The sequence below is a fragment of the Mustelus asterias genome, chromosome 20 (genome assembly GCF_964213995.1).
Source record: "Mustelus asterias chromosome 20, sMusAst1.hap1.1, whole genome shotgun sequence".
NCBI lineage: Eukaryota > Metazoa > Chordata > Chondrichthyes > Carcharhiniformes > Triakidae > Mustelus > Mustelus asterias.
Window position 1 is genome coordinate 53,244,041 of NC_135820.1, and position 15,487 is coordinate 53,259,527.

The 15,487-nt window shown below is 42.8% G+C and overlaps 1 protein-coding gene across 1 annotated transcript in view; it reads right to left on the reverse strand.

Annotated features, from left to right (window-relative positions):
• Positions 1–10,651: 10,651 nt before the first annotated feature.
• prpf6 (PRP6 pre-mRNA processing factor 6 homolog (S. cerevisiae)) overlaps positions 10,652–15,487 on the reverse strand; it is a 56,719-nt gene continuing 51,883 nt past the window's right edge. The window contains exons 19-21 of the mRNA XM_078236549.1: positions 15,244–15,358; positions 13,639–13,765; positions 10,652–11,288 (exon numbers count right to left, since the gene is read on the reverse strand). Of these exons, the coding sequence (XP_078092675.1) occupies positions 11,136–11,288; positions 13,639–13,765; positions 15,244–15,358 (395 nt within the window). The 3' untranslated portion in view covers positions 10,652–11,135. The remainder of the gene's footprint in view (positions 11,289–13,638; positions 13,766–15,243; positions 15,359–15,487) is intronic.

The following is a 15,487-nucleotide window of genomic DNA, read 5'->3' on the forward strand; positions in this document are numbered from 1 at the left end:
GGGACCTGGGTTCGATTCCTGGCTTGGGTCACTGTCTGTGTGGAGTTTGCACATTCTCCTCATGTCTGCGTGGGTTTCCTCTTGGTACTCCGGTTTCTTCCCACAGTCCAAAGATGTGCAGGTTAGGTTGATTGGCCATGCTAAATTGACCCTTAGTGTCCTGAGATGTGTAGGTTAGAGGGATTAGCGGGTAAATATGTAGGGATATGGGGGTAGGGCCTGGGTGGGATTGTGGTCGGTGCAGACTCAATGGGCCAAATGGCCTCTTTCTGCACTGTAGGGTTTCTATGATTCTTTCTATGATTAATTGGGCCTGAAATATGCACTGCAATTGTTGAGGTGCTGCGATTGTAAATCAACGTGCCAAGGGAAGAATTAACTTAAAACTTGACTTCGAAAGGACAACTGGCTGCTCTCAAAAAGCCCATACTGCAATCCCAGGACCACAGGAATTCCAGGTCTTGGCTTAGGTCGATTTGTATTTTACAATTTTAACAGGCAACAATGAAACGTAATTGCTACTTGCTTTCGCATTTATGATGCTCCAGTACGGGCTTGCTCTCCAATAAATACCAGGAGTTCAGGTGGAACATCACTTAATACAAGCCCTGTGCATTTAAATGCCACACAGGAGCTGGTTCACTTAGTTGGAGATGCAGCATACTCATTCTATACACGGCTGCTGGAATCATTTGCTGACAACAGCTGTCTTTCCCCACGACAATATTAAACCAATCACAAGCTGTGCAACTACTATTGGTGATTGAGAAAGCTACCGGTAGACTGTAAAGATATTGCAAATGTTTTTTTTCTGCACTCTAATTATATCCATATTCCATTATTGTTAATAATAACTACATGCAATATTCTATATAACATATGCTGGCTGCATAGGTAAGTGTTCATTGTGGATGAGGAATCTGAAGAAGTCATGAGTTGTCCAGCAGCCAGGTATAGTGCGAACAATGTGGATGTACAGTTTAACTGCAGTATGGTGTCAATATTGTGGTTTAATTTTGTGACACTGTGGTGAACCATCGTTGGTTCCCACTAGGTAGTACTGAGCCAGGGTCTGGCCAGTACTACGAGTATGTATATATGTTGCTGTTGGGGTTAGGGATGGGTTGTTCTACTTGTTGCTGTTGGGGTTAGGGTTGGGCTGTTACACCTGTATTATAGTTATTATGGTACATCCCAGTCAGGCTCCGCCTCCTGGGAGAGGTATAATGGTCACTGCTCTGTCTGGGACCCCTCAGTCTGGGATCGTGTACTATACATGGTAGCTTCGTTGTAACAGTAAATAAAAGCCTTTATTTCCTTGAGCATCTCAAGCCTCGTGTGTGATAATGCGCATCAATTTTATTTACTATTAATTAAACTCTCGTCATTAAAAAAAAAGAAAACGATACAGAGAGTATGGAGCAAATGTTAAAACCCGAACGTCTTACACTGGACCCACGTGCGGTGGGCGCCTCTAACACCTTCGACCACTGGTTGAAATGTTTTGAGGACTACCTGGCAGCCTCCGCAGCGGTCACCACAGATGACGACAGACTCCGGATCCTCCACGCGAGGGTAAGCGACACCGTATATCTCACAATCCGTGCGGCCACCAACTACACAAGGGCCCTTGAGCTTCTTAAGAAGCGTTACATTAAACCGCCAAACGAGATGCATGCTCGATACCTCTTAGCCACTCGACGACGGCAGCCCGGCGAAACGACGGAAGAGTACGCGAACGAGCTCCTACAGCTAGCCAGGGGCTGTAACTGCAAAGCAGTGTCGGCAGACCAGAACATGAACGACCTCGCTCGAGATGCGTTTGTGGCGGGAATCGGATCATCTTATATCCGACTCAGACTGTTGGAGCAAGGTAATCTTGATCTCACTAAGTCGATAGAACTAGCGGATACGTTGGAGACGGCCTCCAAAAGCCTAGTATTGTATCCCAAAGACCACGTGGAGACAACGTGGCAGGAGCAGTTGCTGATCCCTCCTCGTCCCTCGGGTTCGAAAAGCTGCGTGATGGCGTGCCCACACTCGGGCCTGACGACGGCAGCAGCTCCGGGCAGCCCGCGGTGTTACTTCTGTGGGGGAGTGAAGCACACTCGGCAGCGATGTCCCGCTAAAGCTGTGTTGTGCTCCGCCTGCGGTAAGAAGGGGCACTATTCGAAGGTATGCCGATCCAAACTTACTTCCAGGAACAGCAGTGCGGCCTGCGACTCCCCGGAGCCCGGTTCTTCGTCGTCGGCATCATCGAGGGTTTCGTCCACGTGCGAGGCCAGGATGCCGCCATTACAGTCGATGGAGTCACAAGAGATGCGCGACCACCAGGGGTCGCTGATTTTGGCGCCATCACCCACGTGCGACCTATGGGAGCAGCCATGTTGGTCGGCACTGACCGCGAACGACCAGCAGGGGTCATCTTCATCCATCTCAGCTGCCTGCAGTGGCGCTCACGAACCAACGGTGGCGTCGATCATCCTGGACCAGGCCAAGCCTCACAGACTCGACAAGTCTATGATGGACATTCAGCTTGCCTGAGTCCAGGAGATGGTCACCACTTCAGGGCGTGTCGGAACTCAACGGATTATCATCACCTCGGGGTCAGCCGGCCCGTGAGACTGTGGAGGAACCGTTGGACATCGCCTTGGGGAGAACGCCACCGCGAGTGCCTACTCCGGTGTCATCACCGGTGTTGAGGAGGTCACAACGACGGTGCGGTCCCCCTGACCGTCTGAACTTATAGACGGATGACAAATTATTCTGGTTTTTTTTGTACCCCACCGGCCTTTGTCTTCAAAGGAGGGGTGAATGTGGTGAACCATCGTTGGTTCCCACTAGGTAGTACTGAGCCAGGGTCTGGCCAGTACTACGAGTATGTATATATGTTGCTGTTGGGGGTTAGGGATGGGTTGTTCTACTTGTTGCTGTTGGGGTTAGGGTTGGGCTGTTACACCTGTATTATAGTTATTATGGTACATCCCAGTCGGGCTCCGCCTCCTGGGAGAGGTATAAAGGTCACTGCTCTGTCTGGGACCCCTCAGTCTGGGATCGTGTACTATACATGGTAGCTTCGTTGTAATAGTAAATAAAAGCCTTTATTTCCTTGAGCATCTCAAGCCTCGTGTGTGATAACGCGCATCAGACAGCGTAAGATGTGTCCCGTGATTTCTAAACTGTCTGATATCCTAGTCAACTTTAGCCCCTTACACATTGGCGTTCGATGGATCACCCATTTCTTGACTGCTGTGTCTTGGTCAACTTCTAGTGATCCCAACACAAATTTTGCTTATCTAAACATTTTTTAAAAAATTCAATTCATGAGATGTGGGGATTACTGGTTGGGCCCCACTTTTATTGCCCATCCCGAATAATTGTGACTGATCATACAGAATTTGATTTGATTTAATGTCACATGTATTGGTATACAGTGAAAAGTATTGTTTCTTGTGCGCTATACAAAGTATACCGTTCATAGAGAAGGAAAGGAGAATGCCGAATGTAGTGTTACAGTCATAGCTAGGGTGTAGAGAAAGATCAACTTAATGCGAGCTAGGTCCATTCAAAAGTCTGATGGCAGCAGGGAAGGAGCTTTTCTTGAGTCAGTTGGTACGTGTCCTCAGACTTTTGTATCTTTTTCCTGACGGAAGAAGGTGGAAGAGAGTATGTCTGGACTGTGTGGGATCCTTAATTATGCTGTCTGCTTTTCCGAGGCAGCTAGAAGTGTAGAGTCAGTGGGTGGGAGGCTGGTTTAAGTGATGGACTGGGCATTATTCACGACCCTTTGTAGTTTCTTGCAGTCTTGGACAGAGCAGGAGCCATACCAAGCTGTGATACAACCAGAAATAATGGTTTCTATAGTGCATCTGTAAAAGGTGATGAGAGTCGTAAGCAGACACGCCAAATTTCCTTCTGAGAAAGTAGAGGCATTGGTGGGCTTTCTTAAATATAGTGTCGGGAAGGAGGGACCAGGGCAGGTTGTTGGTGATCTGGACAATTAAAAACTTGAAGCTCTCGACCATTTCTACTTCGTCCCCATTGACGTAGACAGGGGCATATCCTCCATTATGCTATAGATTATAGATGTCCGAGTTATTTTCTTTAACATTGATACCAATTATGTTAAGCAATTGTATTCCTTTCAAAGTATGCCATTACCAGGGCAATTGCTAAAGCGTAAATGGTGCCACATAACATTAATGCTTAAACATGCAGTTATTTCTATAATAAGCCTGAAACCTCTCCTCTCTCAGGCCAAAAAGCATGCACACTGAACTATGTAGTGTCTCTTCTTCCCCTTTCAATTGCACACTTTGGCCTTGTGCCATAAGTATCCACAAAATGGACTCTAAAGGGCAACAAATAGTGTAAAAGTATATTTAAGTATCAGAATATAGGGTGGAAGTTTACGCCATGTTGCAGCAGGGACTGAGCCATCACATGCAGTGAGCCAAAGTTCCATGGACTTCATTGGGACTAGAAAATTCTGCTGGCGGGAGGAGCCTTAAAATTCTGTCCATGGAAATTTCACAAAAATGCGAGAATGCAGAAAATTAGCAAAGTACCATGAAATACGCATGCAGCACATCAATGGGTTGGACACATTTGGCAGTATACAATAGAGGTGAAGTTCACCACAGAAACAATTCTCTCGTTCCTATTTTGAAATAACACCATTGTATAATGAAGGGCAAAAAAACTTCATACCTTACTTGTAATCAACTGTTTTTGTAGGCGACATTCTCAATCTCTAGTTACTCTGAGGACATATGCCATACGGATGGAGAAACACCCAAATTTGATTGTTCAAGGGATGAAGGGTAAATGATTCCTCCAGATGGGCGAGGTCTGAGACCTGGGGCCTACTACCACGATGCAATAGAGTTAAAGTGGCTCAATGGACAGCCAGCAAAGACTGAATGAAGACTGAAAAAAACTGAGTTACTGCTTGTATTTCAGTGGCCCTTACGTTCATGGCTCTGGGAACCGAGTCAAAGACGGGGGAGAAAATGTATGACCAGCGTGCCTTGGACTAGGGGATCATAATCATAGGAACCAGGGAGGATTGGAGGCTGGGTATAGCAGCACTTAGAACTGGTTATGTGGGATCATAAGGGACACTCCTTATTCAGTTGTTACCTTCTTTCTTTGTTTCCGATTGCAACACTAGCTGCTTCTGTGCAAACAAACCAATAGATTGGACCTCAAAGCAGCATTAATCCTCATATGTATAGACAAGGTTCTGTTGCAGGTATGGATAAAGGATGCCTCCTCTTTGCCCTTCCGCAATATGCCAGCCAATGCACTTTCAGCCCACTATTTAGGAGCATTGTGTGTTAGCACTCCCTCCCCCCCAACCCCCCACTTCTAGGCTCAAGAGTCTACCATATCATTTAGCATCATTATGGAAAAGGACAGAGGTACAACAGGAATAAAAATTCTAAATTGGGAGGTGGGGGGGATATATTACAAAGCTGAGAGATGAGCTGACAAGAGTGGACTGGATACAGCTAATTAGAAGGAAAAACTGTATCAAAACAATGAGAGGCATTTAAAGTCACTGTAGACATGTCCACATAAAGAAAAAGGATGATACTGCCAAATCTAGAATCCCCGGTTATCCGGGAGCATACAGGCCAAGATGAAGCAGAACAAAGAAAGCTTATGAGTCACAATAGACTCAATATAGTAGATAGCCTCGAGGAATTTAGAAAGTACAGAGGTGAAGTTAAAATGGAAATGAGGAAAGGAAAGAGAGGATATGGAAAAATATTGGCAGGTAAAATCAAAGAATATCCTAAAATGGCTTACCAATACATTAGGGACAAGAGAATAACTAAGGAAAAGGTAGGCTCTATCAGAGATGTACATGGTTCTAGATTTAGCAGTATCATCCTTTTTCTTTGTGTGGATACAAAGAAAAAGGATGTTACTGCCAAATCTAGAATCCTTGGTTATCCGGGAGCATACAGGCCAAGATAAAGCAGAAAAAAGAAAGCTTATGACAGTCACAATAGACTTAATATTGTAGATAGCCTTGAGGAATTTAGAAGTTAGGACTTTAAATGCCTCTCATGTTTTTTAAAGTTTTTCCTTCTAATAGCTGTATTCACTACACTCTTGTCAACTCATCTCCCAGCTTTGTAATATGATTCTCCTCCCACCCCGCCACCTCCCAATTTTAAATTTTTTACTCCTTTTCCATAATGACACTAAATGTAATTATGATGTGGTAGACTCTTGAGCCGAGAAGGGAGGGGATTGGGGGGGGGGGGGAAGAGTGTTGACATCCCAGTATCCTAAATGGTGCACTGAAAGTGCATTGGCTGGCATATTGGGTAAGGGCAAAGAGGAGGCATCCTTATCCATACCTGCAACCGATTGTCGATGACTTGTGGCTAAGATGAGGGCAGGGTTCTCAATGAGTACTATGTCTTCACTAAGGAGAGGGATGATTCAGACATGCTAGTTAAAGAGCAAAATATAGATACTATAAGCATAGTGAGAGAGGAGGTACTGGAAGAATTGGCATCCTTGAAGGTGAATATATCACCAAGGCCAGATGTATTCCAGGCTGCTGAAGGAAGCCAGGGAGGAAATAGTGGATACTCTGAGGATCATTTTCCAATCCTTACTGGATACAGATGAGATACCAGAGGATTGGAGGTCTGTGAACATTATCCCACTATTTAAAAACAGTGCGAGGGAGAGGCCTGAAAACTAGAATCCAGTCAGTCTGACTTCAGTGGTGAGGAAATTATTAGGATTAATTCTGAGAGGATAAACTGTCACTCAGAAAGGCAAGATTGATCAGGGACAAACATCATTGTTTTGTTTGGGGAAGATTGTGTCTTACTAATTTAATTGGTGAGATTTACAAGGAAATTGAAAAGGCCAGTGGCAGACAGGAAAAGCGGCACTGAGCCCACCGATGGCAATGTCGGTATTTCTTGCTGTATAGTGCGGCACTTAGTGCCAAAGATTTTCAGCCATGGGTTCCCCGTGTGACCAGCGGTGTGCCTCAGGGATCAGTGCTGGGTCCACTGTTATTTGTCATTTATATTAATGATTTGTATGAGAATATAGGAGGCATGGTTAGCAAGTTTGCAGATGACTCTAAGATTGGTGGCATAGTGGACAGTGAAGAAAGTTATCTCCAATTGCCACGGGATCTTGATCAATTGGGCCAGTGGGCTAACGAATGGCAGATGGAATTTAATTTAGACAAATACAGGTGATGCATTTTGGTAGATTGAACCGGGGCAGGACTTACTCAGTTAATGGTAGGGTGTTGGGGAGAGTTACAGAACAAAGAGATCTAGGTATGTGTTCATAGCTCCTTAAAAGTGGAGTCACAGGTGGACAGAGTGGTGAAGAAGGCATTCGGCATGCTTGGTTTCATCGGTCAGAACATTGAATGAGTTGGAATGTCTTGTACAAGACATTGGTAAGGCCACACTTGGAATACTGTGTACAATTCTGGTCACCCTATTTTAGGAAGGATATTATTAAACTAGAAAGAGTGCAGAAAAGACTTACTAGGATGCTACCAGGACTTGATGGATTGAGTTATAAGGAGGCTGGGTAGACTGGGACTTTTTTCTCTGGTGCGTAGGAGGCTGAGGGATGATCTTATAGAGGTCTATAAAATAGAGGGGCACAGATCAGCTAGATAGTCAATATCTTTTCCCAAAGATAGGGGAGTCTAAAACTAGAGGGCATAGGTTTAAGGTGAGAGGGGAGAGATACAAAAGTGTCCAGAGGGGCAATTTGTTCACACAGAGGATGGTGTGTGTCTGGAACAAGCTGCCAGAAGTGGTAGTAGAAGCGGGTACAATTTTGTCTTTTAAAAAGCATTTAGATAGTTACATGGGTATGATGGGTATAGAGGGATATGGGCCAAATGTGGGCAATTTGGATTAGTTTAGGGGTTTAACAAAAAAAGGGCAGCATGGACAAGTTGGGCTGAAGGGCCTGTTTCCATGCTGTAAACCTGTATGACTCTGTGACTCTATATCACTGGCAGGGTGGCCTGATTCACCCACCCCACCATCACCTCAGCACTGCAGTCATCGAGGTGCCACATTTAAAATCCACCCCAGCACTCACCAGCCACACTTCGTAAGTTGCTGGGAAGTGATGGTTGCCTAGAAATCCACCCCCAGGTATTCAGGTGCCACCCTGGAGACTGCTCAATGCAGTAGAGGCCTGATATGCTGTCCTCTACCCCAGCTCAGGAAGAAAACCAGCCAACAAGTTCATCAATCCAACATGAGAGATAGTGGCAATGGTTGTACCAATGCCTTGCAGAAGAGGACAACTATCCAGTGCAGGAAAGGGATGAATGATCTCGTTACGCCTCATTCCTACAAGTAGCAAATCGTTCTATTTCCATTGTCTTTTCCCTACCTTAACCCAATCTTTCACTTTCTGTAATTTATTTGACTAACCCTACTGTTTCTTTCTCAAACCTCATTGAGATAGACTAAGACGGCTAGCCTCAAATGACTTCATCTGCACTTTCAGCAAATTATGATGCAAATTATACTTGTGCCAAAGTATGCAGGAAAATATGTAATAGCACACACAGCAGGATATCAGACGCCAGCAAATTCCTGGCCAATGCATCAAATCACCTCTGATGAAGTAGCAGCAGAAAGTAAACATTGGCTTGCTGCTCAGTTTCCATATTCCAAGCCTGGCCTATGACTCTGGAGATTGATCTTTAGAGGCTATAAGAGATGATTGTGCCCAAGCGGTGTTCATCTACTCAGATGGCTACACCTGGCCTACACTATTGGTATTGTTATTTCCCTCACTTTCATTAGATTGTGTGGTTGCTGATCCCTTAAGAAAGAAATAACAGGCCATCTGGATAAGAATGGTTCGATTAAGCAGACGCAGCATGGATTCATGAGGGGAAAGTCGTGCTTGACGAACTTGTTGGATTTTTATGAAGATGTGACTAGTGCGGTTGACGGAGGGGAACCGGTGGATGCGGTGTTTTTGGATTTCCAAAAGGCGTTTGATAAGGCGCCTCACAAAAGGTTGCTGAAGAAGATTGGATCACACGGAGTTGGGGATAGGGTGTTAGCGTGGATTGGGGATTGGCTATCCGACAGGAAGCAGAGAGTCGGAATAAATGGGTGCTTTTCTGGTTGGCAGATGGTAACTAGTGGCGTGCCGCAGGGATCAGTACTGGGGCCTCAACTATTTACCATTTATATAGACGATCTGGAGGAGGGGACTGAGTGTAGGGTAACAAAGTTTGCAGACGACACAAAAATAAGTGGAAAAGTGAATCGTGTGGAGGGCGTAGAAGGTCTGCAGAGAGATTTGAACAGGCTGAGTCAGTGGGCGAGGATCTGGCAGATGGAGTATAACGTTAACAAATGCGAGGTTATTCACTTTGGAGGAAATAATAGCAAATTGGATTATTTAAATAGAAAGAAATTACAACATGCTGCTGTGCAGAGGGACCTGGGGGTCCTTGTGCATGCAGGTGCAACAGGTGATCAAGAAGGCAAATGGCCTAAATCGCAAGGGGGATAGAATATAAAAGCAGAGATGTCTTGCTGCATCTGTACAGGGCATCGGTGAGGCCGCAGCTGGAATAGTGTGTGCAGTATTGGTCCCCTTATTTGCGGAAGGATATATTGGCCTTGGAGGGAGTGCAGAGAAGGTTCACCAGGTTGATACCAGAGATGAGGGGTGTTGATTATGAGGAGAAACTGAGCAGATTGGGTTTGTATTCGTTGGAATTTAGAAGGCTGAGGGGGGGGATCTTATAGAGACCTATAAGATAATGAAGGGGCTGGATAGGGTAGAGGTGGAGAGATTCTTTCCACTTAGAAAGGAAACTAGGACTAGAGGGCACAGCCTCAAAATAAAGGGGGGTCAGTTTAGGACAGAGTTGAGGAGGAACTTCTCTCAGAGGGTGGTGAATCTCTGGAATTCTCTGCCCACTGAAGTGGTGGAGGCTACCTCGTTGAATATGTTTAAATCATGGATAGATGGATTCCTGATTGGTAAGGGAATTAGGGGTTATAGGGATCAGGCGGGTAAGTGGAACTGATCCACTTCAGATCAGCCACTATCTTATTGAATGGCGGGGCAGTCTCGAGGGGCTAGATAGCCTACTCCTGCTCCTATTTCTTACGTTCAGTAACAACTTTGTAACAACTTTGTATTCAGCATTCACTGTAGAAAGACCTCCAAATGCATTTGAGCAAATAAACCACTTCCATGCAATTCACCATAGAACTGGCATTTTAAGATTTCTGCCACTCCTGCACAGTGGTCTTTAGAGCAGCTCAACAGGCACACAACACTCCTGCATTTTGCTACTCATTTTAGAGTAAATGTGTGTGCAGTGACTGTGGATGAAAATAGCATTCTGAATTGCCAGTAGGCACTTGATTCAGTCTTCATTTCAAATGGGTCCACAACCATGCACAGAAAATTATCTACCATGTAATTTTGGAAAGTTAATTGCAGTAAAAAAAAATGACTGCTCAACAGGAAGGCAGTACCAAAATGCCAATCCTTAAATTCAACACAATTTTACTCCCATTTGGAATAGCACAATTTCACATCAGTACCCTGAATTCGATACGTGAAGCCAGAGATAAAATAATTTATATAGAATCCCATTTTCACTTGGAACTTTATTAAAAAGTATTCAGACTGAATAGGCTTACAAGTCCTTTTATAGGAAACATGGTAATTTAGACAACTTGCTCAGACAACAAATACATATATATGGTTTTCTCAACATTTGTACATGTTTCCTGTAGCAACAGGATCGACCTATTTAATGTCATACTTTCTATCATCTAAAAGTTAACAGCTATGACACTACAACCAGCATCAAATCATCAGTTTTTAAAAATATAGTATTCACGGGATAATAAAACTAGGACGATGCTCATCTTGTTTATGATATTGTACACAATAATATAGAAATCATGTCAGCCAGCAAAAAAAATCTTAGAAGTTGGATAAATTACATGTAACTAAATTACACAGGGATAGGAAGGTAGCACAGATACAGATTTCTGCATTGAAATACTAATCTATTCCAAGAGGAGGAAAAAAAAAGTTTAGACACACCAAGATCTTCAAACAAAATTTCAAAATGTATTTTTTATTTGAGCAGCCACAAGCATAAGAATCTCTCCAATCTTTCTTTGCCAGTTCTTGATGTCTTTTGATACTTCACACCATAACTCTCCGTGTCTTGGCTCTGCATTTTCACATCGCCTTTTCACATCCTCATGCTGTTCCTGTACAGGAAATAGAAGTAAGTGCATTTGAACCTTTGATTTATTTTGTTGAAAAAGTCACTCAAAGTGGGAAGAGACACAAAATCCCTACGCATGGCCTTGCTTAAAAATCTGGCCAGTCCATTTCTGAAACTGCATGTGTAGCTGAACTGGATCCTGAATCTTTTTGTTTGATATTAACTCTGAAACATGCAGCAGTGCAAGTGCACAGGAGTTTGCACTTTCACATTTCTGTCCATTCACAGAACAGTTTTGATCGAGCGCTATGTAACAGTGGGTATTTTTTGAGCTAGATTTCTAGTTGTTCTGAAGAGGGAAGTTTTAGATTATAACTATATTTCATTAAACAGAAGAACAACATTGAAATACAAAGTTAGGCACCCTTTACCTTAAGTTCACCAAAATCCATTTTTTAAATAGCACAATCACTTACAGAATCAGGGATCACTGACTACTTACAATTGGGTTTCTAAGATACCATTCATATTTCTTACTGTTATGATGCAGGACAGTTACTAGTTATCTGCTTATGTCAGGGGTGTCTAAACCACGGCTCACGAGTCACATGTGAAGAGCCACATACAGTTCGATTGTACATGCCTCTGCAGCAGCACTGGGTGGAAGAAGGTTGAGAATATCATAAGCTGTAGAAAATGGGCACTGAGGTAACAGAAGCAATGCAAATGTTCAGGTGGAAGAAATGCATTAAAATATGTAGCAAAATAGTTCTTCCAATATCGTTCAGGCTGAACGGAGATTAAACACTATTATAATTGTGTAGTTTGGGGTTTGATATCAAACAAAGGAGAGATGCAAGTGTTATAAATTTTCAGAAGGCCACTTTAAATCAAACACTCCTGTGCACTTTCACTGCTGCTTGCTTCAGATTTAATATTAAAAAAGATTCAGGATCCAGTTCAGCCAAATATGCAGCAAAAAGCCTGTGTCAAAGAGAAGTTTCAATGCATCTTTTCAAAGTTTTTAAAACTCTTGACTGATTTCCCACATTCAAAGAGCAAGGCTGCAAAAGTCAGTGAAGCAGTGAGCGTGTGCGCCAGATCTGATGTGTGACAATAAAGGAGATTTGATTTGTCCACAGTTTGCACGGTGTGTGAAGGAAGCCTGGAAGATAAGAGATGGAAAGGTTGTGCCGGAACACTGGAAAGGTTAAGAGAAGAAAAAGCAAAAGATTTAAAAGTTACCCCGGTGCAACATTATTGGCCAGATTTGCGAGACATACAGTCAGGATGGAGACCATAAAGCCTCCACGAACAGCAATTAACCTGCAATTAAAATTAGTTCATGTCTTTCGGCTCTTAGACATCTGAAGATTATCATATGCGGCTCTTAGGTTCACTAAGTTTGGTCACTCCTGGCTTATATTATTGTTTGTGTTCATACATATAATTTATTACATGGTTACTGATAACTATTAAAACCCCAGTGAAGAACATATATTGCCGTCTCATATTATACGTCATCATATTGAATTGTGCAATATTACACCTCTGCTATACACTTTCACCTGCACATTTGCAGTGCTAGAGAACCACCCCCTCTTGCTATCACATTATATCTGCCCCACCCTTCTCTTAAAGTTCGAAGAATGTTCAGGCTGGGCACTGGGCCTACTTCAACACTTACCTAACTGCACTAAATCCCATTCTATAAAATTGCACCACGTATGCACGATATCCATTGTATCCGCCCCACGCCAGTAAAACTTCATACAGGATGAGGTGGAGATGCCAACGTTGGACTGGGGTGGGCACAGTGAAAAGTCTCTCAACACCAGGTTAAAGTCCAACAGGTTTATTTGGAATCATGAGCTTTCGGAGCGCTGCCCCTTCATCAGGATAACATCTACTACTTACTAACATGAGAGTGTGTGTGTGTGTGTGTGCTTGTATGCAAGGTTAGTTCAGTTAACTATTCTCAATTTGGTAAGCCATAGTTTTGTAAAAATACAAGTTTAGTGCATCTTCACCATACTTTCAAGCCTCTGCCCTTAAGCTGTACTGATGTCCATAATCTATCTTCTCTGTCTTGCAGAATTAAAAGACTCTTTTTGCTGGCAAGTTATTGGATTTCCCTTTGGTTTAGTTCCTCCATACATGAAACATACCATGCTTCAGTCCAGAACACCGGCAAGTACCCAACTCCAGCACATGATTCTAGAAATCACTTAGCAATCCACCAATGCAAGGCTCTCAAAAATATACAATACTGACCCTAATGAAATTCAAACACGATAATGAAAATATAATGCAGGTATTTCTTTCTTTATAATGCAGATTACAAAATTCTTCAGTTCTCATGTTATTGATTGCATTGACCACTTATCAGTTACCTCGGTGCCATGCTGTAGCTCGAATTTGTAAAAGAGAGCCCAAGCATCTCCAAGATCAGGATCAATTTTTACAGTTCTGTGGAACCATTCTCTGGCCTTGGTTATTTTGCGTTCACTCCAAAACAGTCTGAAATATAAAAGGAAGAAATATTGGAAAGCAAAGAGAAAGTATTGGTTGTCACAAAGAGAAGATTCAGCCATCAAAGAAGAAAATTACAACAAAGGAACAGGCCTTTGGCCTTCCAAGCCTGCACTGACCATGTTGCCCTACTAAACTAAAACCCCCTACCTTTCTGGGGACCATATCCCTCCATTCCCATCCTATTCATGTATTTGTCAAGACACCCCTTAAAAGTAACTATCGTATCTGCTTCTACTACCTCCCCCGGCAGCGAGTTCCAGGCATCCACCACCCACTGTGTAAAAAAACTTGCCTCGTACAGCTCCTTTAAATCTTGCCCCTCACACCTTAAACCTATACCCCCTAGTAATTGACTCTTCCAGCCTGGGAAGAAGCTTCTGACTATCCACTCTGTTCATGCCCCTCATAATCTTGTAGACTTCTATCAGGTTGCCCCTCAACCTCCGTCATTCCAGTGAGAACAAACCAAGTTTCTCCAACCTCTCCTCATAGCTAATGCCCTCCATACCAGGCAACATCCTGGTAAATCTTTTCTGTACCCTCTCCAAAGCCTCCACATCCTTCTGGTAGTTTGGCAACCAGAATTGAACACTATATTCCAAGTGCGGCCTAACTAAGGTTCTATAGACGGTTCTGTAAAGAATCTGGAGACCAAATTCTAATCATTTGGTCTCCAGAGAAATGAATGTCATGCTAGTGAATACATATACATATCCTATAAAATACCCTATAAACTGGAAATCATTCAATTCATTTAGAAGTATTCCACACACAGAAGCTGCATGAACTTCAAGGAACACTGGAATTCATTTTGAGAGCATTCCAAAGCTGCAGCAATGCATGAAATGTGTATGTTTTGAATTGATGGATTTAGTCTTCATTTAATTGATCTGATAATCAAAATCATTTGTTATTTTTATTCCTCTAAAATTATTGGACAATTTTTAATGCCAAGATTAGAATATAAACGTTCAATCGAAATCTGAACATAATACATATTAAATTATATCACAAATTTACTGTAAAATGTTTTCAATCTTTCCCTCTAGTATGTTGAACACACACCAGAACTGAAAGAAATTTAACTGAAATAATTTTAATCCATTTAAAGAAAAATTATGTTAAATGCATTACATGCTAATTTTACAATTCTTACACCATACTACTCTTGGGTTATATTTGCACTCCACATTCAGAGACTGTACAAATTTTACAGTGTAGTGGATAAGCAGAAATGCATTACAATTAGACTCCAGAGTGAAATCCTTTGAAATTCCTGATCCAGGAATCATGCTCAATTTTATCCTGGCATCAGGTCACTCCAGATTGAGGCTACAATTATGCAAGAAGCAAGACTGGAGTGAATTGGTTCACATTGCAGCAATGCTAACTGTGACAATTAGAAGCTTCTATACATTATTACTACTACATTTAAGCAAAAAAAACCAAACATGACAACTTACTTTGCCACTGCGAGGAGGACATGAGGATCATGCTCACATTTCTTCAGAGCATCTACGCTTTTGGTCTTTCTTTGTGGTCTTGCTTCCAGGAAAACGGCTTCAGCCCAAAGAATACCTACAATTAAAGCATTTGCAATATTTGTTGGAAATCCTTTGTAACTAATGGAAACAGAATATATTCATATCATGGCTGTGTTTCCCGTTGCACGGCTCACTAGTATTCTAGGACCAGGAGTGAGGTTTG